The sequence below is a fragment of the Mirounga angustirostris genome, unplaced genomic scaffold (assembly GCF_029215605.1).
Source record: "Mirounga angustirostris isolate CCGP_5_RB_7025 unplaced genomic scaffold, mMirAng1.0.hap1 SCAF_15, whole genome shotgun sequence".
Lineage (NCBI taxonomy): Eukaryota > Metazoa > Chordata > Mammalia > Carnivora > Phocidae > Mirounga > Mirounga angustirostris.
This window is the reverse complement of record NW_026991723.1, coordinates 88,150,088-88,176,233: the sequence shown is the minus strand read 5'-3', so window position 1 is coordinate 88,176,233 and position 26,146 is coordinate 88,150,088. Positions and strand designations below refer to the sequence as shown.

Sequence of the window (26,146 nt, the reverse complement as noted above, 5' to 3'; positions counted from 1 at the left end):
TGAGTCACCTCCTGGCTGTGTGACCTCTGACAACTTGCTTATTAAACCCCTCTGGGCCCAGACTGCCCCTAGGAAATAAAAGTGAACCCTAATACCCACCCTACAAGGTTGTCGATAGGATAAAATGCCTGGCATGGCCTGGCTGAGAGTGAGGACCCCCTAACCCTCCATAACCCATGGGCCTAGCCCACAGGGTGTGACCCAGGGCGCTGACATGTAAGGGGTGCCCCTTCCTAGCCCAGCCCACCCTGGGCCCAGCATCACCTCTGGCCCGGCACGGCAGGCTCGCGTTCTCTCCCATCACTCTCTCCAGCAGGCCGCTGCTCCCATCGGCCTCCCAGTGTGGCGGCTCTGGGGAGAGATGGTGTGGCCGTGCTTACCCCCAGGGCCAGTGGAGAGGGCGTCCCATCCACAACCCAGCTGGGCATGAGGCCCTCAGCCTCGGGGCCACCGGTGCCGACCTGCTTCCCACCGGGTGACCGATGGAGAAGCCACCAGGGCCATACAAGACTCCAGGGGGCTTGGAAGGTGGAGCCTGGCATTGTCCTGCCCTGCATTCCCCTCAAGCTGCAGCTTCCCGGGTTTGTTTTCATTTCAAAAGAGTGTGGGGCGCCTGCGTGACTCAGTCCGTGGAGTGTCTGACTCTTGATCCCAGCGCAGGTTGGGATCTCAGGATTGTGGGACTGAGCCCTACATTGGGCTCTCAGCACTCAGCACGGAGACTGCTTGCCCCTCTCCCTCTGTTCCTCCCACCTTCTTCTCTTAAATAAATAACATCTCTATTTTTTACAAGATTTTATTTATGAGAGAGAGAGCGAGAGAGAGCATGCACGCACAAGCAGGGGGAGTGGCAGGCAGAGGGAGAAGCAGGCTCCCCACTGAGCAGGGAGCCCGCCCCACTGGGCTCGAGCCCAGGACCCTGAGATCAGGACCTAAGCCGAAGGCAGATGCTTCACCGACTGAGCCACCCAGGCGCCCCATAAATAAAATCTTTAAAACCAAGTTCATAATAGTGCAAATGAGGCACCACCGATCCAGACCCCTTGGGGCACCAGGCACTTCACACACATTCTCTCACTGACTCCTCACGTATTATTGGGCCCATTTTCCAAGGGAGAAAACCAAGGGCCAGAGAGTGAAAATAACTGGCCCACAGTTGTTCATCTGGAAAGTGGAAGAAGCCGAGCCTCGGCCTGGGCACCTGCTCTTTGATCACGACCCCGTGGCGCCTTCTGTCCATGCCAGAGGACAGGGTACCCATGGGGCTCCCTCACGCAGGACAGCCCCACGGCCTCAGGGGACCGGAGGCTGGGAGGTAGGGGTCACGCATCCCAGAAGCCCAGGCTGCTGTCGGGGGAGGTGGGGAGCGGAGAGTTCCGGGGTTCAGGGGAGACTCACCCAGCACCCAGAGCTCCAGCTCCCAAGCATCCACACCAGCACTGTTGAAGGCCTCACAGCGGTACAGGCCGGCGTCAGAGGTTTGGATGGCAGAGAAGTGGACAGAGCCCTCAGGCCCCACACCCTGCAGGGCCACCCCGTCCTTGGACCAGTTCAGCCGAGGCTCTGGGCTGCCCTCGGCCACACAGTTCAGGTCCAGAATCTCTCCCACCAGCACCTTCAGGACACGTGGGCCCAGCTGCACCTGAGGGGGCACTGACAGGGCCCCGGGGAGGGGCATCAGGTCGTGGGGCCCCAGGTGGGGGTCGCAGAGCCCAGACCCCTCGAGAGGGCCTACCTGCCCTCCCTTCTGGATATCACCAACCAGCAGAAATCACCATGGGGGGTGGCCTAAGGCTGACCATTCCTCATTCTGTCAGGAAAGGACAATAGGACACCCCATGTGGACGCCCCCCCCAAAGTGAACAGAATCTGGCCTTTCACCTGAACACACATGCTCTCATCACAAAATCGCTCTTCCGTGCTTGGCTGCTTTCTCCCCACCTCCACCTCCCCCATCCCCCGAGCCTTCTCTGCCCCTCACCCCCCCGCCCCCACATCCTCCCACCCCTGGGCTGGGGAAATGTAGGTGTTCATTTCTACCACATTTACATCTCCTCCATCGCATTTGGTCTTTCCTACAGGCAGGTGATATCACGCCCATTTTGCAGATGAAGAAAGTGAGGCTCAGAAGGATTATGTGATTGACCAGAGTCACCCACTCCCTCAGCTGGTAGGAGCTGGAGCCTGCCTGGCTCTGTCCGACGCGGCCCCCCAGGGCCTCGATGTCCAGGAGCAGGAGGGTGTACGTGCCCCGCCCACCCCCACGCCAGCCGAAAACAATAGCAGCCTTCCCTGTGCCGAGCACCCCCTTCTGACAACCATGGGATGGGCATTACTGTGGCCCCCGCTTCACGGAGGAGGAAACCAAGGCTCAGAGAGGCTAAGCGGCTGGCCAAGGTCACATAGCCAGTCCGTGGTAGAGGCAGGATTCAAATCCAGTCCTCCCAACAACTCTGAGGCCCTACTCGTCACCCAGCCCCCCCACTGCCACGTCTCTCAGACGCTCATGCAAACCCACAGCAAACCTTTGAGCCCCCTCCCTCTCTGAGCCTCAGCCCGTCCATCTGGGAAACGGGCTGCTAGCTTAGATCAGGGGTGCTTTTTCCGTAAAGGGCAAGAGAGTAAATCTTTCAGGCTTCACAGGCCAGATGGTCTGTCTCTCAGCTACTCAACTTGCCACCATGGCACGAAAGCAGCCAGAGACCACACGTAAATGAGCGTGTGAGGCCGTGCCCCAAGAAATCTGAATCTCATGTAATTTTCACATGTCACAAAATATTATTTGGGTTTTTTTCCCCCAATCATTTAAAAATGTGGACACCGTTCTTCACTGGTGGGCCATATGAAAACAGGAAATGGGTCAGATGGGGTCCAAGGCCAGAGTCGGCTGACCCCTGTCTTCAGTAATTCCCTGGGGCTTTTGGAGATGACAAGCTCCCTGCCTTTTTGGTGGAGTGACTCCACGGCTGGCTTCTGTGGATGGGACCTGGACACCCAGGGGAATGTCCACTCCTGGGGCCCTAGCCGAGCCAGGAACCAGAATCCCTTCATGGGTCCCCCTCCTGACTTCTAAGCCTCTACCACCCTAGGCCTTCGCTGGGCCTTGCCCTCTGTTCTCAGGGCATCCCAACCAAGGGTACAGGAGAAAGGAGAAAGGGAATGAGGAGAGACAGGGCTGAAGGAAGGCAGGACGCGGAGGGGAGGGGAGAAAGCACTGGAGGGCCCCCATGAAGAGGTGACAGAGCCCAGCCTGCAGAGAGGAAAGGGCACGAAGAAGGCCTGAGAAAGACAGAGGGAAGGGCGGGGCTGTGGGCGAGACCCAGGCCATCAGCACAGGCCTACCTTGCACCCGGAGGACGTAGTACCGAGAGGCGGACCCGGCAGGGTTACTGGCTGTGCATCCGTAGAGGCCACTGTCACCGACCTGGGCCTGGGCCAGACGCAGGGAGCCTGATGGGAGGAGGCGATGCCTGCGGAGTGAGGGCCACTGGTGAGACCACAACCAACCCCACCCCTGCTGGAAGGACCTCAAGACCCAACTTGAACCAACCACCTCCTCCAGGAAGCCTGCCAGGACTGAGGCTGTGTCTACTACCCACCCACCCTTTGGTCCTCCCCCTGCCCCACCTCCACTTCCAGGCCAGGGCCAGGTCTCACCCCAACTGGTCTAAGACATAAAGAGCACTGGACTAGGAATTCACAGCTTGGGGTCAGGTCCATACTTTGAACTCTTCCTTGCTGGGTAAAACAGGTCCCTTCCCCTCTTGGGGCCTCCATTTCTTTATCTGCAAAATGGGCATACTAAGAAGGCCTATGTCTGGGGCTGGTGAGCGGAATCCACGTGGGCTCAGCCCAGGGCCTGGCACAGGGTCACCAGTAACCCCCCCTTCCTCTACTGCACGCCCTTCCCTCAGGCAGGGGATGAGTCCCCCTTGGCTCGCCCATCCCACGGCTTCCAGGGAGAAGCTGCGAGCCCAAAAGCCTTCTGCGGCTAAGTGTCAGGGCCGGCCAGACTCAGAATCCGGTGCTGTTTGGTGCTCTGTTGCCCAGCATTGTGCTGGGCCCTCCGGAGGAAGCCAGGGAGGCTGCCCATCATTGCCCTCCCCCATCTGGCCCACCTTGCTAAAGTCACCTGGCCCCCATCCCAAAGAGATCGGGGACCCCTGGCCAGACTCCTGCAGCTGGGCTGGACCCCAAGGGGCCCATGCAGACATGATGTCACCGGCCCATATGTGTTGGCTCCATGAAGCCCCTGTCCCCATAAATCGAGGAGGGCAACTGCAACCACCGGCCCCAGCTGGCCCCAACTGCAAGCGGCCAGCACGGGGGCGGGGACCCCAACGAACAGCTCCCCAGCCTGTGCTCCCAGTATATAGCTAGGCTCTCGAGACCCACAGGTTTCTTCCTCTGCAACACGGAGGTGACAATAGTCACCCTCTCCCAGGCATGCCCTGCTCAAACAGGTCAACGTCGCCGGCAGTGGACTCTCTAGGCAACCTCGGGCTACTACTTTGGCCCTCCTGGGCCTCTGTCTCCCCATCTGTAAGATGGGGTAATAATCCCCCAGCTCAGCAGCCCCCTCCTACAGAGCATCCAGCGGCACTTGGTGCAAGTTCTCTGAGGACAGCTCTAAGTGACATGCTGGGTGGTAACCTCAGAGCCCAGGCACGGGGTCGGACCACCGGGGTCCAACCTTGTTTGGCCACGTGCTTGCTGTGGGAGGTTGATCTAGACATTTAACTTCTCTGTGCCTCCGCTGTCTCGTTCCGGAAACTAGAGACAACAGTAGCACTTATCCCTCATAGGGTCATCGAAGGAACAGAATGGCCCAATGCACAGCACGGTGCCCAGAACACAAAGGCACTCAGCAAAGGACAGCTGTTACCATGGTGATGACAGTGCATGTGCAAACAATATGCGATACAGTTCTGCATTGTTTAAAACATATAACTGGCTTGGCGTGTAGGTATGTAGGTCTGATTCATTCATTTTTCACTGCTCTATAGTATTCCCTTGCGTGATCACAGCACAATTCATGAGCTTGTTCCTTTTTGGTGGACATTTAAATATTTAGATGTTTTTCTTCCCTCCTTTCCTCCCTCCCTTCTCTCTCTCTCTCTGTCTCTTTCTTCCACCACCAGAGCTCTGTACACACAGCTCTGTGTCCTGCAGGCATGGGAGCAGGACTGCTGGGCCAGGGCTCATATGCCGTCAGCTCTCATCGGCACGGACCGCCTCCCAATGCCTTGTAGGGCTCAGCTTCTCATCAGGATCTCCTGGCTTCATGTGAAACACGCAGATTCCCAGCCCCACCCTGAGACTCTGATGGGGGGGTGGGGCAGGAATGGGGGTTTTACCAAGACCCTAGCTGGCTGCGACATAGGTGGTCGCGACAGAGGTGGTCAAGGGACCACCGTCCAGGGACATGAGGAAATGCCCCTACCCTGGGGAGCAGCATGGCTGAGCCCAAAGGAGCAAGGCTTTGACAGCAAGTGGCCCTCCGTGAACCACCTGTCTGCTTCTTTCAGGCTGACCTGGGGTCAAGGACTCCGTCTCCCTAAGACTCAGTGTTCTCATCTGGAGTCACAGGAGCTGGTGAGCATGAAGGGACATGCAGCCTATGTGCCTGGGGCATAGTGAGCGCTAGGTCAACAGCCCTGCTGTTAGCGTGACCATGACTCACAGCGTCTGCATTCTCGTTGCCTGTCTTCAGTCAGCTGGGCTGCCCTGAGCTGGCCGCTTAATCTTTCAAAAGGGAGGAAAAGCACCACCTAGATCCCGATTCGTCCCAGTGACAGGGGAATGCTTCTCCCACATGGCATCACTTCTCTGGCTTGGTTTATCTTATCTACAATCTTTTTTTTTTTTTTTTATTAAATAATGTAGCCATCCACCAAACAAGGACCAAATCATTTTGAGGCTGGAGTATATACTCGGTCATACTGGGAGCAGGGACATGGTTCCCTCCCTCCCAGGGCCTCGCTGCAAACCTCGGCTGGCAAAATGGGGACAGCATGGCTCAGGGGAAAGAGGTCTAGGGTGGGGACCGGAGTTCAGGATCCGAGGGCTGGTCCTACTGCAGACATGCTGAGCAACCTCAGGCAGTTGGGCGATGTCTCTGAACCCTGATTTCTTCATATCTGAAGAGGCAGCTCTGGATTCCTTTATTCAGAAGTTGCCTTCTAGTTCTGAGAACTTTAGAGACCACAGAGCCCCTTGCTCGCTCGCTCTCTCCCTCAACAAGACCTTTAAAGGACAGGAAGTAGGAGCTTCTGGAAAAAGACAATAAAAGAAATTTCCCCAAGTGGAAAATTCCCCACAATGAAGGTAGGCAGTTTGTCTTTCTTAGGACCAGCCCCAGGTCATTTCCCAGAAAGGGAACGCTGCTTGCTTTATCACAAAGGAAAAATGGAATGCAGGGAAAATCCATCTTACAGATGGACAAGCTGAGGCCTAGCAGAGGCCAAAGGACACAGTGCCTGCCCCACGCAGCCTGAGTCTACTGTCACTGACAAAATGACCATATCACTGCCTTGCTTTAAAGCCCTCTGTGGCTGCCTACTGCTTGCTTCCCCAAACCCAAGCACAGTGTCCTGGTCTGTGTGGTCCTTCACGGACCAGTCCCCCACCCCACCCCAGCTGGACAACCGTTCTTTCTAGAGGGACCAGGTTCATCTCACCCCCGCCCCTTTGCACATGCTGTTCTTTCTACGTGAGGCATTCCCCCCACCTCCTGCTCCCCTGGATTACACCTGCTCAACCTTCAATACTTAGACACCACCTCCTCCAGGAAGGCCTCCAGCCTTGATGCCTCAAAGCTGGTAGGTACAGCCCATGGATTCCCACAGCTGCCTGTCCTTTTCACCCCCTGCCCCAGCCTTCCTCCTCCCTGGCTTGTGACCCAGCTCTCCTTCCCCTTTCTCAGAGGCTCCACAGGTCTGGCAGCTGCAGCCCAGGGGTGGGGGCCGGGGAGAGGTGGGAGGAAGTGGGGAGAACACCACCACTACGTGTGTGCGGCGTGATCAGCAGCAGCCCCTCCGTCATGGCGTGAGCAGCCAGATGGCTCCCCTGAAGCACCCAGATGAGAACAGGGGAATTTCCTGTTCACGACGTGCGCCAGGCCCGAGTCGTCACTGTTGGCTACAAGGTTGGCTACAAGCTACAAGGTTCATATAGACACGTGGATCGGGGGTCGGATCTGAGAGGTGCCCACCTACCCTGCCTAGTCCCTCTGGCTCCTGGAACTCCAAGGGGGGGACCTACCTGCCCAGAGAGACCAAAGAGCACCTGATAGAAAGTGCTCAGAATCAAGCCCAGAGCTGGGCTACACCGTCAGCCTCATTCCCAGCACACACCTGGGTGGCAGCCTCCCTCGGGGTCACCTGTCCAGCTCCCTCTCATCCTCTGTGGCTCAGGGAAGCCACCCCTACAGCCCCGGGCGATGCCCCGCGTCTGGTTACAAGATCCCGGAGCCATTATGACATTCATCACTCTTGTGGTCACCTGTTGATATTGATGCTTCCGTAAGTGGAGGGGCCAAGGTCCGGCCCTGTCCCCAGCCCTTAACGCAGGCCAGGGCCCAGAGTAGGTGCTCAATAAACATGCGATGGCAAATCCCAGCTGTCCACGCACGCACACTCCCTTCCCCACCTTCACTCACACTGTGTTCCCCCAACACGGTCTCAAGGGCACTCTCCTGCCCTCCAGACCCCCTTCAAGTCAGCACATGCCCCAGCTCCTCCACGAGGCCCTCCGTGACGCATGCCCTGCTCTGAGCTGCGTGGAGCCCAGTTCAGCCAGCTGCTCATTCATTCCCTCACTCAACAAAGAGCCGCGGGGTTCCGGGTGGGCCAGCCGCTGCAGGGTTAGAGAAAATGCTCCCGTCCTCGGGCTGCTCAGAGTCCACGTGGCCTGTCTATACCCAGTCCCTCTGGCCGTATCCCCTTTTGCTCATCCTGCTGCCCCCGTTTCTAAAGGGCCCTTTGCCGCCCTTCCAAGCTCACTGCATGAGCGTGGAGCCTTCAGGAGGAGGATCAGTGGCTGTCCAACGAACAGCACTCCTTACGGTCACCCGCCGGAGGCCGGTCCTCACCCACTTATGCCTGCCACGTGCCCGGGTGGGTCCCGTGTCTGCTGGGACTGGGGGCGGGGGCTCCAGGCCGCCCGCACCCTCACCCACTGATGGCCGCTCTGACCATCATCCCCTTGTTGGGGCCATAACACAGAACCTTGTAAGGAAGCCCCAGATGGAAAAGCCAGTCTGGAGAATTTAGGAAGAGGGGCCTCACACCCACAAAAGGGTCAAACACGACCTGGGTGAGAGCGGGAGGATGTGCCATCCCCATGAGTCCGAGGAAGAGCCCAGCGAGTCCCACACAGAGGGCTGTCAACGACTGGGCACCTCCTGTGTGCCACGCACATCTCAGCACCTACTATGCACACTCTCACTCGAAACTCCCAACGGCCGGGCCTGCGAGGGAGACAGAGCCTGCCAGGAGCACCCTCTTCTGCAGAGGACAAAACGGAGACAAAACAGAGAGATGAGGCCACCCAGCTGGTCAGGGCAGAGCGTGGACTTGACCTCTGGATGCTGCGACCATGCTCCCAACCACCGGGGCACTCCAAGTGTTTGCTTCTAAAGTTCATTGCACTGTCCAGAAAGAGAGCTGCTGGCCTTAGGCTAATGAGACCCCACCTCAGAGCTGCGAGGCAGGAAGCAGCGCGAGCTGTGAGCATCCACCAAGGTGAAGACCCCACAGGGGGGCCCTGGGCAGTCACTTTTCTCCGGGACCCCCAGAACCCAGCTGCAGCCCCGACTCTGCACTCGGGGCTATCCTCGGGAAGCTCCCTCCACTCACTGTCCCCTCCCCGCCAGCTTCCCCCCACCCCCGGATGCATCTGGATTGGCCCTGTGTGGGACCCTGGCCCGCTGCCCCCGGGGGCTGGAGCCCGAGCCAGGAGCACTCACAGCTGTCCCAGCCACACCTCGGAGCCACAAACAAACACTGTTGCCTGGAAACCCCACCTCGCCCCAGCATCCCGGGGCTGAATCATGGGATCGGAGCCACTAAGAGTTCTCTGGCCACCATCTGCCCAACCCTTTCATTTCTCAGACGGGAAGACTGAGGCCCAGAGAGGGGACAGGTCTCGCTCAAGTTCACTCAGTGAATTGGGGACCAGGCTGGGATGGGACCCCAGATCTTTCACAGCCCGGTGTCTCTCCGGGAGCCTTTGCTGTGGCTCGGGCCTGGGCACACGGGCTTGCTTGTCAACCCCGCTGAGTGCAGGTCCGAGAATCACGACTCTGTTTTTCACAGGCAGCAGCTGCATGGGGTAGGAAGCACCCGACGACCATTCCCACCCCCAGACTCAGTTGTTTGCTTTTGGGATGATACCCCAAGGAAACGACCCAGAAGATAAGGAGAAGCATTTGTGGGAAGATGTTCCAACAGCCCGCTGATCACCACTGAGAACTGGCAATAGAACACATGCCCCAAACAGAGGAGCAGCTTAGCAACCATGAGAGCCGAGCGCCCTGGAATGTTATTTTGCCCTTTAAATGAACAGCAAGTGACACGGGCCAGGAGGAATCAAGAAAATGGGGAAATGGGGAAAAAAATACCAGTGATGAAGGGCAGAAAAGAAGGTACACTAAGCTGGATCCTATCAAAGCATCTGCGTGCACAAATGGGAAGGGGGTGCGGACGCAGGTGGATGGTTTCGAGTGTTAATGATACTCAAGCTCCTAGAGTTGTCTTTCTTTTAGGACTCATTGACTCAGAGGACAGAGGAGCCCAGAATATTCTCTAGACCCTCCAGAGAGAGCAGGGGCCTGCCTGACCTTGGCCCAGAAGCCTGATGGGTACGTGTCAACATGTTCTCACGTCTGCGTGCAGGTCCCTATGTGTCCGTGTTCATGTCTGCACGCTTGTCTGTGTCTGTCCATGTGTGTGCGTGTCTGTGTGTCTCTGCTGGTTTGTTTGCATGTGTCCATGTCTGTTCATGTCTGTGTGTGTGTGTGTATGTGCATGTTAGGACCCAGCCCCGGGAGCGGGAAGGTCAGGATCCCAGTTTCCCCATCCCATGCGCTTCTGTTTCCCTTCTGTGCACCAGGCATGGTGTCGCTCATCCCAGCTGCCTCCAGGAGGGTTGGCAGGTGATGAGGGAGGAATGGAAATGCGGGAGGCCTCAGGGACTCACCCATATCGTGCTTCTCAATCTAACCGCACCAGAGTTGCCAGGGAACTCTCAAGAAGCACCAGCCCTGGACCTCTGCTGGCGACCCTAACCGCAGCCAAGGCTGAGAGCCCCCCCACCCCCCACCACCGCCAATGTCACCCAGGGTCAGGAAAGACAGGCCCCAGGCAAGCAGGGAGCAGACACTGGCCTTTCACCCCTGAGGACAGAGGAAGGGGCCGCGGCAGATGAGGCGCTGGATCCTGGAGGCCCATGAACACCTACGACTCGGAAGACTATGTCCGCAAGCTTCCAGAATGGCCACTTGGATGGAAGCTGAGCTTTGGGACCCCCCCCCGCTCCCGGAGAAGGACGAGAGGAAGGGCAGTAAGAAGGAGCAGGCTGACAGCAGCTCCATCCCGCCCAGCACGGCCACGCTCTGCTCAGTGCGTATTTCCAGGAGGGCTTTTAAATCCTCATTTTCTGGCTGAATGGTTGTATGACTAAAGGCACGTGTGTCTGTGAGAAAGCAGAGCTCCGTTCTGTGCAGGGAAGCTGTCAGCGCCGCGGTGAGGCCCAGAGAACCGCGGGGACCCGGAGCCCGCGAACCAAGGTCAAACGCAATCAAAGTCGGTGAGGTTACTCAGCTCGGCCAGCAGCAGAAACACCCCAAAGGCCCCTCAGCAGGGGGATGGATGGACAGAAGGTGGTCTTTCCACGCAAAGGAGTATTATTCAGCCACAAAATGGGAAGAAGTCCTGACCCACACCACGACATGGATGAACCTCCCAAACGTTAGTTGAATGAAAGGAAGCAGACACAAAAAGCCACATGTTATATATAGGATTCCATTTCTACGAAACATCCAGAAGAGAGAAGTCCAAAACCAGAAAGCAGAGGAGGGGTTGCCAGGGGCTGGAGTGGGGGAGGGGCGGGCATGGTGTGGGGTTTGCAGGGGTGGGAGGCTGCTGAAAATCGCTGGAAATGTCTTAAAAGTAGTTGTGGTGTTGGTTGCACAACTCTGAATATCCCGAAACCCGGAACTGTCCCACATGTGGATGGTATCTCACTAAAGCTTGTATATTTAAAAAAGCAGGTAAGAATAAAATGAGATAACAGATGTGATCATTTCTTTTAAAACCAGAAATGATGCCTTAGTTTGTGAATAGCAGCGGCAAAAAAGGTGGTATCAGAGGGAGCAGTTTTCCCGCACTTGACCACGTACTAAGGAAGCATTGTTCATCCCTCGTGAGCATTATTTAAACAAGGCCCACTTTACAGGTGGAAAAACAGGCCAGGAGGAGTCGGTGGCCACCTGAGGCCCCACGACTAACACCACACCAGCTGGGATCCGGGGTCGGGTACAATGAACTCCAGGCCTAAGCTCCTTACCCAGCCCCGCCCCTGCCCAGGCCTATTTTCCTCCTCATTTAGATAAACTCCCAGAATCTCATAAATCTCAAGAGAAAGCTGTACACCAGCAAGAAGTGGAGAGGGCAAGGGAGAAAGAACAGAACTGAGGATTGCAAAACAGCTCCCACAAATTTATGGCTCCCGGTTGATCTATTAACACATCACAATAAGGAGGGGTGAACAAATGGGTATTATGGTTCTTCATTTCGGTAACAGGCCATAAATAAACAAAGCACCCGGCCGGCCGCCACCCACCACACAGGCACTAACACCAGGCTTTCTGGGAAGAGATGGGGGCTCCCATGGTCTCCCAGCCCGGAGACATAGAGTTGCACGAGACACCAACAGGGCACGGGGATGGAGGCGCTCCAGACCCAGCCCAGGCCCAGGACCCTAGCCTCATTCAGGGTGTAGGCTTCGAGGTTTGGAAGGACTCACCAAACAGATGTTCTGAGATGCACAGACGCACGTGTGGGCGTAGGGGGGGTAAGGGCTTGAGACCTCCTGGGTCTGGAACTTCTCGAAGACCTTGCCAGGACTGATGTCACTGGCCAAAGCTTCCCCCCACCACTGCCCCCACTCCCGCCGACGTGGGCCCAAAAGTCAAGGGCCCCAGGAGTTTCGAGGCCTTCTTGTCTGGAACCACCGTCTCCCACAGCCTCCCTCTCTAGCCTCCCTCTCTGATGGCTGGAGAGCAGCTGAGTCAGAAAGCCCAGCCTCCAGACACCTGGGCTGCGGAGCAGGCGAGGACACAGAACGTGACATGGTCAGGACGCCGTCCCAACTGTGCTGTGCCTCTTTTCTAGCTGGGTGACCATGAGCAGCTCACTGCAGCTCAATGAGCCTTAGTCGGTCCGGATGGAAGGGCTGCCGTGCAGATGAATGGAGTTTCTGCCTACAGAACCCAGCGCCAGTGCACAAAGCTCGGGCACATGTGACTTCAGAAGGGTCTCTCTCTCTTGGGGGGTCTCTGCTCTCTTAGAGGTCCCCTGAGAGGCTTCAGGGGGCCCATGGACCAAAGTGCTATGTGTGGGGGCGCCTGGGTGGCTCAGGCAGTTAAGCGTCTGCCTTCAGCTCAGGTCATGGTCCCAGGGTCCTGGGATCGAGCCCCGTGTTGCGCTTCCTGCTCAGTGGGGAGCCTGCTTGTCCCTCTGCCCCTCCCCTCACTTGTGCTCTCTCTCAAATAAATAAATAAAATCTTAAAAAAAAAAAAAGTGCTATGTGTGAAGTTGAATACGCATCCCCCTGGGAGTGTCCACAGGGTCCCACATACTGGCTGGGCCACTGGCCACCTTGAGGCCAGTTTCCTCAAACCCCAAGCTCTGCCTATGTCCAGGCCCAGGGGCACACGGTCAGGGTTACCTGTCGGTGAGGGATGGCACAGGGTGGAAGTCCTTGGTCCAGGTGACCAATGGGGGTGGGGAGCCCTGGGCCTCGCAGTCCAGGGTCACCTCGTCACCAGCCTTGGCCACGATTCTCAGAGGCTCGCCTGCATCACGTGAACCGTTCACATGGATCCTGGGCTCAGCTGTTGGTAGAAGCATGCAGCGACTGTGAGTCAGACAGGAAGTCACTGCACGGGGGCAAAGGGGGCCAGGACGGCTCCCCTAGGAAGCAGAGAGGATACTGCCACCCTGGAATGTGCAGAAGTGGGTGGGCTGGGCTCGGCTATCAGGGGAGAGTGCAGGTTTGGGGGTGGTCCCAGATCCAATGGTTCCCCCCAGTCCTCCACCATCACCCTCCCTCTGGAAGCTCAGCTGGTTCTGATGACCCTGACATGGTCCCTCCTGCTTCAATATCTGCTACCCGCTAGCTTGTTGGAATGTTCCCCGGGGACATTCCAGCAAGTTCTGTCCTCATCTTCTCCTTCTCCCTTCTCCCCCAGGATCATCCCAGTTATTCTGAGGATATCAACCACCAGATGAAGCACAATGTCCCTCTGGCTTTCTCAAACCCTGATTGGGGGTTTATAACAATCCATGCATGCCACCTCTTTCTCATATCAAGCTCAAGGCTCCTAATGATAGAGATTACCCTGCACGCCTCCTTCCTTATGCCCCACCCCTACATTCCTAGCCAGGTGCTCATACACGGACAGCAGGGGTAGGTGTCTAAGCAACAATAATTCAGCTAGCCAGCTGGGGACATCAAGACCCATGTAGCCCTCATGCATTCCCTTGCACATTAGAGAGAAAATCTCCCCTTTAATAAAGAAAGAAAAAATTTTTTGCAATGTGAAAATATTGGTTATACAAGTTTATACAGAAAAACTTGGCTGTGCATTTGCTCATTCATTCCAGGCCATTCCTGAGTACCCAGCTCTGTGTAAATGCTGGGATGCAGCAGTGAAGGAGACAGATCCTGCCCCTGTCCTCACAGCATCAGGGCCCACAGGGAACACTGGTACCAAATAGCTCAATACACGATTAGTTATTTAATCATAGTTGTGAATGGTGTTACGAAGGGGACAGTCTAGGGAGTATACAGCAAAGTGACTTGACTCAGTCTGAGGAGTCAGAAAGCCTACATCTGACCAATGGGAGAAGTCAGTTGGGCCAAGAGGGGGTAGGAAATTCCAAGCAGAAGGAACTGCACGTTCCAAGGCCCTGAGGAAGGATGCATCATTTAAGAAATCAAAAGGAGGCCAGAGGGTCTGGGGCACAGAGAATCGGGGAGAGAGGTGGGCAAGGGGGCTGCCAAGGTGGGAGGGGTCCAGTGTAGGGCCTGTGGTTTTCCAAGGCTTATTAAAGTGATGGCCGCCCATCATCTGCTTACAAAGGGCTGAGTTGGAACCCCTTTCAGAGTATGCACACCCTACTGAGGACAGTGGCTGGGGGAGGACAGCTTTGGTCTGTGTGCCTTTCAGATGGGAAGAATTTAGAGGCAGGGTTGGCAGGGTACGGGGAAGATGCAGGTAAGGTCAGATTGTCCATGCCCCTGACTCCGTGCCTGCCAAGTCCCTCTCCCGGGAAGGGATGGTGTCACTCACTGTTGACAGAAAGCCTCATCTCCTGGCTTGAGAAGCCCACAGCATTGGTGGCCGTGCAGACATAGGCCCCGGCATCCTGGGGAGATGGCCGGGCGATGATCAGGGTGCCATCTTTGCTCACATTGTAGTGGGGACCCCTGGAGGTCAGGACATTGGTTTCCTACGGTAGAGTCACGGGTGACATCAGCAAAGCCCACAGCCCATGATGATTTGCATCATTCCCCTCCCCATGATGCACTGGGCCCACCTCTCTGGTTACCCTCATGCTAACAGGCTCCTCCTACCTTGGTCCAAGTGATAGTGGGGGTGGGGACCCCTGAGGCCACACAGGGGAGAGAGGCTGGAACCCCTTCATTGGTGACATGGTGGGTGGCAGTGGGCTGGATCCGAGGTGGCACTTTCAAAAACAAACCAATTTTATAAACCAAGCTTCAGAGCAGCATTATTCATGGTAGCCAAAGGTGGAAATAACCCAAGTATCCGCCAATGGGTTTATGGATAAACAAAATGTGGTGTGAACATGTAAAATATTATTCAGCTTTAAAAAGGAATAAAAGCCTGATAAGTACTATAACAAGAATGCACCTTGAACACAGTATGCTAAGTGAAATCAGCCACACATAGGACAAATACTATAGGATCCCACTCACATGAAATCCCTAGAATAGGAAAATTCAGAGACAGGAGGGAGAATGGTGGTTGCCAGGGGCTGGGGGAGGAGAAACGGGGACCTAGTGTTCAATGGGGACAGAGCTTCATTTTGGGAGGATGAGAAAGTTCTGGAGCTGGGCACCTGGGTGGCTCAGTCGTAAGCATCTGCCTTCGGCTCAGGTCATGATCCCAGGGTCCTGGGATCGAGCCCCGCATCGGGCTCCCTGCTCTGCGGGAAGTCTGCTTCTCGCTCTCCCACTCCCCCGCTTGTGTTCCCTCTCTCGCTGTCTCTCTCTGTGTGTCAAATAAATAAATAAAAATCTTAAAAAAAGAAAAGAAAAGAAAAGAAAGTTCTGGAGCTGGATGTTGGTGGTTGTATAGCAATGTGAATGTGCTTCATGCCACTGAACTGTAGGCTTTAAAATGGTTAAAATGGTAAGTTTTATGTTATGTATATTTGACCACAATTAAAAAAAAAAAACACAAACTATTTCAATGAAAGAATACAAGTGGCATCGAAGTATCAACAGCCACACTTCTATAGATTCATGCCCCGGACGGAGGGCAGCCTGCACCTGGAAACCAGCTGTGCCATTTCTTTGCTCTGGGACTTTGATTAAACCACTTAATCTTTTAGTACCCGTATTCCTTCATCAGCAAAAAAGCTCCTTAACCCCAATTCCCTGCCTACTCTCCAGGGATGGACAGATGAGAAATGGCAGCAAAGAGTGTTCACAGAACACCGTGAACTTGAAAACAAGTGCCAAATCCACTCTGGGCACCATCCAGATTTGCGGGGGAGGAGAAACCGGGTGTGGACGCGTCGGGAGAAGACAAGGGCTCTGCCAGTAAGGGAGGAAAATGCCCTTCTGGATTCTCTCAGGTGGCCAAAGCCCGCCAATCATTACTACTGTTGAATGGAAATGAAGTGAGCCAAGAGCCAGGGCCGGCCCTGCAAAGGAGGCTGTCCTGTATGGGGTGAGAGGTAGCCTTTGCTGATCCTGAGATCCTGCTGAGTGACATGCCTCTCTGAGCTGTCATTTCAGAACGGGGAGTCTTTTAAACCCCACATCTTGAATCGGTATGAAATTTAAGTGAAACCTACACAGAACCTCACAAAGGTCTGGCACATGGGGCCTTTGATCGCGTTATTAATTGGGAGTTATGAGGAGGTGAGACCACGTTCTAGACCCCACCTCCTTCTGAACTTTGGTTTTCCTCTAGAAAATGGGTAACAATGTCCTTCCTGCTCATCCTTGGGGGTTTTATGAAACAAATGAAAAAAAAAAAAACACCAAAAAACGGGACGTTAACATACTCGGTAAATGACAAAATATAACCAAACTTAGTTTAAACTTCCTGTCTTATGTTAAAAAGAACGGTGGTAGCTGGTCGTGTGGGTGAAGGGAACGGGGGCTCTCCAACCCTGTGGGAGTGAGTGTAATTGGGTAAAATATACAAAAAGCCCTAAAAATGTGTGATTTCTGTCAGTCAAAAGTCAATTTTACATGAATGGGTTTATCCTAAGGAAAGAATCGCACATGTGGGCAAAGGTGTCCATCCTGGGAGCAACCCGACAAGAGGGGGCAGGCGAGAGGTTCATGGCTCATCCAAACACATCGTCTTAAACCGAGCCTTCTGAGTATTTATTCATAGAAAATATTCAGAATCTCCTGTCAAGGGAAATACCCAGGTTGTAGGACAGTAATACAGTGTGGTCCCAGTTTGGTTTTTAAATATTTCTGTGTACGTATATATAAAGGGTTTACAGAAATATGGATAGAAATACAGATACATAGGGCGCCTGGGTGGCTCAAGTCACTAAGCATCTGCCTTCGGCTCAGGTCATGATCCCAGGGTCCTGGGATCAAGCCCCTTCGGCTCAGGTCATGATCCCAGGGTCCTGGGATCAAGCCCCGTATCGGGCTCGCTGCTCAGTGGGGAGCCTGCTCCTCCCTCTCCCACTCCCCCTGCTTGTGTTCCCTCTCTTGCTGTATCTCTCTCTGTCAAATAAATAAATAAAATCTTTTTAAAAAAATACAGATACATAAAGAATTTATATGCACTTTATATAAAGAATGTATATATTATGTAAAAATTATTTACATACAAAGTAAAGTTATATACAATTTAAGTTACACATAACTCATTACATATATAGTGTGTATAAATGCACATGTGTAAGCTCACATGTGTATAACGTGTGAAAGATACACACCAACATGTAAAATTATCTGGTTCTCCTTAGCTTCTGTATTGTGTTTTACGTGTCTCACCTCGAATTTTCCTACCGTGAAAATGTACTATTTGTGCAACTTTTTTAAACAGAAATATTGAAGATCAAGTTCTCCCCCTGCCCCTTCCCCATCCTATCACACCCCGCACCCCTACCCTCCCCACCCTGGGACTCACCCTGGACAACCAACTCCACGTCCCTGTGCTGAGAGCCAGCCGTGTTGGTGACCACACAGCTATACCTCCCTGCGTCCTCCTGCAGTGCCCGGTCAAGGTGGAGGCTGCCATCTGCTCGGATGGAATGCCGGCTGCCAGGTGGGAGCTGGTAAGGGTGAGGGAGCCCCAGTTTGAACTGCGGCCCTACGTGGAGCCAGCTGAGAAAGAGCGTTCTGGAGAACCGCACTGCCTGCTGGGCCAGTGGGGAGCAGTCTGGACTGAGAAGCTAGGGGTTTGGAGAACCCCTCCCCTTCCCTGAGACTCCTCCACCCTGCAGACCAGCAGGGCTAGGGGTCCTTGCCCCCACTCTCCCCACAACCAGCTGAACTAGGAGGGCAAGCTGCCTGACCCCAGTGGGCCAATGGGAGCCTCCCCCAAGAGTGCAGGGCTGGAGCCAGAGCCTTTACTGAGCAGGCGCTGGAGCTCCAAGTTCCTTCCACACTGAAGCTGCAGAGAGGAGGGACAGACTCCTGGGGGGAAAACAGAGCCACACAGAGTAGAACAGACGTGTGGCCACATCAGATGTGGTCCCAGAGAGAGAAGCAGAGACAGTGGCTCCTGGTGGCTGCCCAGATGTGTACGCACGGGGACTGGGGTGGGGCAGGGAGCACTGGTCCAGAATGGGGCCTGGGGTAACCTCTGTAAAGATGTCTAGTCAGCCCGTCTTTGGTGAGGGGACCTTTTAAGAACCCTTCCACCAGGCCTGAGCCCTCTTTCGGCCTCCTTGACCCTGTCCCGGGAGCCCAGCCTCACACCCTGCACTCAGGTTCTAGAAACTGCTCCTGCACCATCTCAAGACCAGGCCCTTTGGGGCTGAGCAAGCTTGAGGGGATTTCTGCTGGTGGCACGCGGCAGCCCAACAGGCGCAGGTCCACCCGGCCTCCCTACTGAGTTAAAACAGACTCTACATCTCCAGCCACTCCCTGTCCTGGCCTCGACAAGGCCCCGGGCCCCTCCTTCCGCACCTACCCATCCGATCCTACTCAGGAAGGCTCCTCACCGCTGCAGCCCACACCCCCAGGCAGGGGCCTCCTCGGGGTCACGTCTAATCACACAGGCTGCAGAGTGAGTCGTCAGCATGATCAGCCTCTGCAAAGCCCACACGCTCCGGGGGCAGGACCCTGTCTGCCCTGCACCAGGGTCTGGGGGCAGGACAGCAGGAACAGAAAGACAGCCACATGGTCGCTACCTCCCTAGGAGTCCAGAGTCTGCCCATCTGCAGCAGTGACAGCACTTCTCTATGGCCTTGAGGGCACAAGGACCCCAGGATGTCTGAGGACAAGGCGCGAGAATTGAGGAAGGGGGGGGGCAAAGAAGGCGTGGCCACGAGAGGAGAAATGGAAGAAAATAAAGAAAACCAAATCAATATGAGTGGAGAAAGCAAGCAGCCACTGTGTGCCCAGCTATATAGTCAGGGCAGGTACCAACGGGCCACGTCTCTGCCCCAGAACTGTCGGGGGGTGGGGATGAAAGCACTCTCCGCTCCCCAGCCTCAGCATTAGCAGAGCACAAGGTCCTCCGGAGGCTCTCCAGGGGACCAGCAGCCACACGGTCCTCAGCCGGACTTGGGAGGGCGGCAGATGCTATCAGCGCATTTATCAGAGAAATTTCTGGAAAGAGGCAGGAAAGAGAGGGAGGAAGGAAGAGCACATCCCAAAACAAGCGAACAGCCAAGCGGAGGCCGAGGCGGGCACACGACGGCCCCTCCATCCCCAGGCATCCCCAGAGAGCCAGCACTCACAGGCAGGCCGGCCTTGAGCCAGTGCCTCTCCGGGAAGGGCCTCCCAGCCAGGATGATGCAGGGCAGGGACACCGGCTGCCTCTCCAGCACCCGGACGGTGGAGGCGCTGCTGGCGATCTGTGGTGGGGCTGTGGGGACAGGAGATGGTATGCGTCACACAGATTCCCATGGGTGGTCACCCCCTCTCCTCCCCAGGGAACCAGTGGAAGCATCAGAACAGGGGCTCCTCCAGGGTCCAAGGGCGCACTTCCTGGGGCATGCTGCTTCCTGGGATCCAGATGCTCCTCCTGGAGAACCTGGCACGGACACATCTGTCCCAGAGTGTGGGCGGCCATGGGGGGGTCTTCCTGGGGGGGGTCCCAACCTCCCCACCAAACCCTCTTCCCCTAGATCCACCAGCGAACCATGTCCGGTCACGACGAGCTGGGCCTCTGCCCGGACCTTCCCAAACACATTTTGAGCTTCACAGACATACGGGGCCTGATCTTCAGGGACCACACCTGAGGGGCAGAAAGAGGCAGGACTAACTGCCTGGACTCGCCACGGCTCCAGCCCCGCAGGGGCAGGCAGCCCGGCCCTGCAGAGGTGAGGTAGGAGGGCTGGGGGAAGCAGCCAAGCCTTAGAAGGGCGGGAAGGCCTCAGCGCTCATCTGCAGAATGGGGGACGTTTATGAATCCCTGTGCCTTGTGGCATGATGGGGTGGGCTCGCTGATGTAAACACAGTGCCCGGCATCCGGCCCTGTGCACAGCAAGTGGTCATCGTAGGGATGGTGGTGGCCATGATAATGGCAATGGAACACTTCACACGGGTCAGGAACTCTGCTGGGCGCTTTATGTGTATTACCCACACAGCAACCCCCCCAGGCGGCCTGTTAGGAAACCCAAGTGGTAGGTTTTGTCCTTATCATTACTATCTCGGGTTCAGAGTAGGAGAACGACGTGACCAGGGTCCGCCAGCCAAAATACAACCCTGCATCAACCCTACCCGCGGTCAATGCCAGGGGTCAAGGCTCTGCTCCGAGCCACCTGGCCTGGGGGCTGAGAATATCAGAAGCCGTGCTGTCTCCCTTGCCCACCCTCCCCTCCCCCAGTGTCTTACTTTCAAAGAACAGCACGCCCAAATCGGGCTGCCCAGTCCTGCTGCCCCGCCTGGGCCCCAGTGGCTGGCCATCTCCACGGCGCCAGGTGACCAGCGGGGGCGGGCGGCCCATGGCCCGGCATGCCAGGAGGGCACTCCTCCCCAGCTCCACAGTGACGTCCCGGGGCAGCTCCATCAGCTGGGGTGCATCTGCAGGGAGAGGACCAGTCAGCCATGCCTGGTGGCTGAACCCACCGTGCCCCCAGAGGCCTGTTCCTGCCGCCCGCCTCCCCTCCCATTGCTAGAAGGTTCCATTTCTCCCAGCCTCACCCTCATGAACCTGGGGCTGACTCATATCCAGGGCTCCAGGGCCAACCTGAGCTTGGCTTGGTCCAGGCCTGGAGAGTTCTTAGGGATGAGGCCGAGGGAGCGGCCTTTGGCGGGATGAAGCTGCCGCCATGCCTCATACCCCTGCATGGGGTCACGGGGGCCTCGCCGGGCCTCGCCGGGCCTCGCCGTGCAGGGGAAGGCAACAGGCCTGTTCCTGGCAGCAACACCTCCCGGGAAGCTCACCTCTGAGGGGTGGCAAGGCAAGCTCCAGCCACAGGAGCCCAGCTACCTCAGAGACCCTCCCCTCTCTCGCCCTCTTCCACCTTCCTCCGGCAGGTGTCCTGAACTTGGGCAACAAACTATCCTGACCCCCAAAGAGCCAAATCTGTGGAGAGATGAATGGTCATCTTCACTCTCCTCTCTACATCTCTGTTTGCTAATATTTTTGTAAGGAGTACATAAAACACCACCACAAAATGAAAACATGCTTACTATAAATAAGGTGACCTTACACTTGATGGTCCAAATGGGACACTGGAACATACTAATCAGGGCACCAGGACAACAGTCCCAAACAAGGACTGCCCTGCTCATGGGAGTTAAACAAAACTCCAATAATACACGAGAATATACTTCCCCCAGTTTTTGCTCCACACACCCCAAATCTCATGCCCTTCCCCAGGGTCATCACTGTTAACAGTTTGTAGTGTTTCTTCTAAACTTTTTTCGAAGCATTGTCTTATATTTATAATCAGGAGAAAATAAGTTGTTTCCCAAAACATAAAGTCATGATCCTTCCTACCCTTCGGCAGGCCAGGAGATGGCCCAATTCCAGATGGGTCCAGGCCCTGTCCCTGCAGCTTATGGGCACGGTTCTCAGGTCCCTGTCCCCAGACCTATGACCAGTAAGGTCCCCTAGCCTTTTTTTAACCTGTGGCATCCAACACCATGGAAAATCCTCCACCCCTTTATTCTGTCCACCTCCCTCCAGAAATCTCCCCCATCCATCCAAATCATGACATCAAATTTCCCTCCTGGCCTGGGGATTAGGGATGTTCCAAGGAGATATAAACACAACTTGGAAAATTACTGCAAGGAGGACCCAAGTCTTGGACCCAGCCTCAGACACCACCCACATGCCTCTCTTTCTTGTTAGGGCCTGGCAGCTGCCGAGACCCAGAATCCCAGAAAGCCTCCACTCCGGGCTCGCCTCAGATAGGATCATTGCTCCCGCAGAGCCCTGGCCCTGGGAGGCACGACTTTGCCATGCCCCACTTGCTGGGCAGAGCTGAACCCAGGGCCAGATACCCCCAAAGCCTGCCTTCACCCGCTCCGTCCAGCCAGACCTGCTTCTTGACCTCCTTTGCCCCCAAACAGCCCAGCTTTGTCTCCAGACTGTGGGACACAATAAAGCACACTCTTCCCCATTGTCCTCCCAGTCCTGAACTTCCCCCCAAAAAAGGGACAACCGGCTTATGATAGTTAGCAAATAATATGTACAGAGGGTAGCATTTGGAATGCCTATTAAGGGACAGGCAAGGTGACGGTCCTTTTAGAAACAACAATTTCATCAACCCCATTTTACAGATGAGGAAACTGAGGCTCAGCGAGATTAAGGAGGGTGCCCAAGCGCACAGCTCGAAGTCAACAGCAGAGGAGGGCTCAGAGCTTAGGTCTGGCTGTTGCTAAGGCCCAGGCCCCTACCCACCGCACCCCTGTGTCCCCCCGGGTCCTCAGAAGCAACTTGGCTGCTATTTCAGCCAGAGCCACACCCACCTCTTCTGTCCTCTCTTTGGGGTGAATCCCGAAGCAGCCAAATCCCAGACTCAGATCCCACCCAGAACACTCTGACTCAGCCTCCGGCATAGCCATCCCCCCCACCCCAGTCTCACTGGAGCCCCCAAATAAGGCAGGACCCCAGAATCCTCATATGCCAGAGCTGAAGGCCCTTTGCTCCCCTCATTTGCAGATGGGAAACTGAGGCTGGGGGCAGGGGCAGGGGCAGGGCCGGCCCTGAGTCCTGCAGCATGTCGGTGGGGGCTGGGCTCCCAACCCAGTGCCCTTCCCAGAGACTCATCAGAGGTTCAGCCACCTCTGTCCTCAGCCCTCCTCCTCACGGACTCCCAGGTGACCCCTGCAGTAATCCAGGGAGGGACCGTAAACTGGCCCTGTGTTCAGACAGAATGTCAGGGTGTCTGTCACTGGGGGGACTGGCTTCCACAGCCCCCTCCTGGGAAGGTTCCTGCAACTGGGCTGAGGCTGCAGCCGCCGGTGCACTCTCATGGGCCTCTTCCTCCTTAGAAAAATATTAACAATTTGGGGCACCTGGGTGGCTCAGTCAGTTAAGCGGCTGCCTTTGGCTCAGGTCATGATCCCAGGGTCCTGGGATCGAGTCCCAGTTCGGGCTCCCTGCTTGGCGGGGAGTCTGCTTCTCCTTCTGACCCTCCCCACTCTTGTGCTCTCTCTCTCACTCTCTCTCTCTCAAACAAATGAATTAAATCTTTAAAAAAATATATTAACAATTCTATTTTATCACCACATTGACATAAAGGCAGACAATCCAGGCTGGATTCATTTTCATCTACTTGTTGTCATCCATTTGTTTCCTTCTGATTTTAAAAGAAATTAGAATCAGAGCATTGTCCCGGGGCCCTGGACCTATCCCAGGCCCTGGGTTTGTGCCCGCTGTGCCTGATGGAAAAGCCAACGCTACTTCTCTCCTGCTCCCCTAGGCTGGCCAGGGGTTCTCTGCACTCCCCAAAGCATAAGCTCTTCTCCCCTGCTCATCTACCCGGCAACCTGGGGCTCCCAGGCCGGGAACAGAAGACAGGGACAGAAATGAGGAAACACACAGAGGAATGAGCATCCTCTCTTCCTGAGTGAGAATCCAGCAGGTGCAGATAACTTAGCTCGGAGCAGCTGGTCTCAGGGAACAGAAAGGGCGCTGAACTTGGGACGGGCATGCCTGCTATGAGCCCGGTCACCAGCCATGTGATGAATCTCGCCGCCTCCCTGGGCCCGGGGCGGCCAGCGTGTTGAGTATCTATTCCATTCAAGCCCCGAGCGAAGCCCGTGTTCTCATTAAATCTCTCAAGGACCCTATGAGCAAAGCTCTATTACTTTCCTCCCTTTTCACAGATGAGGAAAGGAAGGCTCAATAACTTGGCCAAAGAAGCAGTGGAGTCTGGGCATCATCCAGTCTGCCGGATGCCAGGCCCAGAGGTGATGCAAAGGTGCCCTGCGGGCAGGGCCCCCAACACTGGCAGCCACCGCCCTCCTTCCCAAACGCGGCTGGGAAGCCGGTTCCTAGCTCAACAGCAGGAGCTGGGCACAGCGCCCAGCTGTTCCCCGCCCTGGAAGGCTCTGCCGGCCTGGCTAGGAAGGCTGGGCGACAGCTGCCACCCAGATGGGCAGGAAATTCGATTTCCCACCACTGCTGCCAGGCCAGCTCTCTTCAGACACACAGGTGCTGGGCCACTGTCCACCCCTTCCCCGACCGCAAGGCCGAAGGCCACCAGTGGCCAAGAAGCCTGCCTCTGGGATGCCAGCCGTCTCCTCCTCTGACATGGGGAACCCGCCCTAAGGTCCATTGCTGACAGGTGAAGGAATAGGACCAGGAGGGCGTGTCAGCCTGGACCCCAAAGAAATAAGGCACTGCTGAAAAGAAATCAGACACGGAGCAAAGGATGATTGCCTGGGACAATGCCAAGTACAGCCCTGGCTGGAGCGCCCTCTATGCTCACCCAGAACCTACTGACTATTAACAATGACAGTGACGTTGATCAGAACCCCTCAGGCCCCAGGCCAGTCTTACCTTGCACTCCTCAACATCCTAGAGACATTTTGCCGACGAGGAACCCAAGGCTCAGAGTGGGGAAGCAATGTCCAAGCTCACCCTGCTGCTGAGCATCACGATGAAGTCCAGGAGCTAAAGGCCTAGACCCTGGGTTCGGATCTCAGCTCCGCCACTCAGCAGCTGTGTGACCTTGGGCAAGTCACTTAACCTCTCTGTGCCTCGGGTTCCCCATCTATATAGGAGATAATGACAGAACCCACCTCAAAGAGTTGTTGAGAGGTTTACATGTTAGTACACGAAACATGCTTAGAGCTGGCCCTGGTACCTGGCAAATTTCATAGATATCCTGTCTTATATGTTTATCATTATCAGGCTCTAAGCCTGCACCTTTCCACACCCACCCCACTCTGCCTGAGAGCGAGCCACATAGCGCACTCTCTACAGGGAACATCGAAGCACATCAACTCTCCACCCTAAAAACTCTCACCAACCCCGCAGGACCAAGCCCAAATGGTGCCAGGCTCCTGAGGCCGAGCATGACCCACAGCAGGTAGCAGCCTCCTGGGCACCCCTCAGCCCTGGCTCAGTCTCACTCCCTGGCTCGCTTCTCCTGCCATGGGGAGATCTGCACATGCTGCTCCCTTCGCCTCGAACACTGCTCCCCAGCTCATCACCTGCCTGATGGCTTCTGGGTTCATCTCAGACATCACCTCCTCCAGGAAGCCTTCCCAGCCCCCAATGTCTGTGGGACTCCTTCTCTGGGCACCAACAGCTCCCCATGGATACCACTTGCAAATGCTCACTACCCTGAGTATCCCACTTGTCTGTTTGCCGTCTCTCTCCCTGACACCAAGAGCAACACAAAGGCAGATGCCGAGTCTCGCCTGCTGTTTTGTCCTCGGCACAGGGCCTGGCCACCTGGTGACCGTGCGAGGGAGGGAGGAGTGACAGAACCAACAACTGAAGGCTAAGGGTGCCCCAAGCCCAGGAGAATCCAACCCTGACAGGCACTGTCGTCCTCGGGGCCAGAACCTTCTACTCACAAGGCCTGCTCCATCCACTGTCCTTGGGGAGCCCCTTGGCCATCCCACCCAGCCTCGACAAGCACATTGTTGATTCTCTGTGCTTCCCCGGGACTCCCAGCACCTGGCCTTCCTGCCGTGGCCACAGCAAACCCCTCAGAGCCCAGTTCATGCTGGCCCAGCATGCCGAGGAGCTGTGCCCATAACTTTGAGCAATCCCCAGGGCCCTGGGTGCAGGCCTGGAATTCAGACGTCATGACAGTCACAGCCAAGGCCATGCACCAGCCACAGAAGAACCCAGACTCCCCATCTGTAAAGAGGGGATAATCACCCATCTGTTTAGTAAGCACTCAAGATGGGCTAAACCCTGTGCTAAGCATTATATGCCTGATCTCACCAAACCCTCCCAGCAACCCCATTTTACAGATAGGAAAACTGAGGGTCAATGACTCAACCAAAGCACATAGATGGTAAGTGATAGAGATAAGACGGGAACTCA

The 26,146-nt window shown here is 55.8% G+C and overlaps 1 protein-coding gene across 1 annotated transcript in view; it reads right to left on the bottom strand.

Annotated features, from left to right (window-relative positions):
- HMCN2 (hemicentin 2) overlaps window positions 1–26,146 on the bottom strand; it is a 151,429-nt gene that overhangs the window by 79,880 nt on the left and 45,403 nt on the right. Inside the window, exons 16-25 of the mRNA XM_064580098.1 lie at window positions 20,521–20,709; window positions 19,826–19,921; window positions 19,422–19,549; window positions 17,642–17,786; window positions 14,863–14,975; window positions 14,579–14,738; window positions 12,952–13,117; window positions 3,343–3,470; window positions 1,399–1,653; window positions 265–351 (exon numbers count right to left, since the gene is read on the bottom strand). Of these exons, the coding sequence (XP_064436168.1) occupies window positions 265–351; window positions 1,399–1,653; window positions 3,343–3,470; window positions 12,952–13,117; window positions 14,579–14,738; window positions 14,863–14,975; window positions 17,642–17,786; window positions 19,422–19,549; window positions 19,826–19,921; window positions 20,521–20,709 (1,467 nt within the window). The remainder of the gene's footprint in view (window positions 1–264; window positions 352–1,398; window positions 1,654–3,342; window positions 3,471–12,951; window positions 13,118–14,578; window positions 14,739–14,862; window positions 14,976–17,641; window positions 17,787–19,421; window positions 19,550–19,825; window positions 19,922–20,520; window positions 20,710–26,146) is intronic.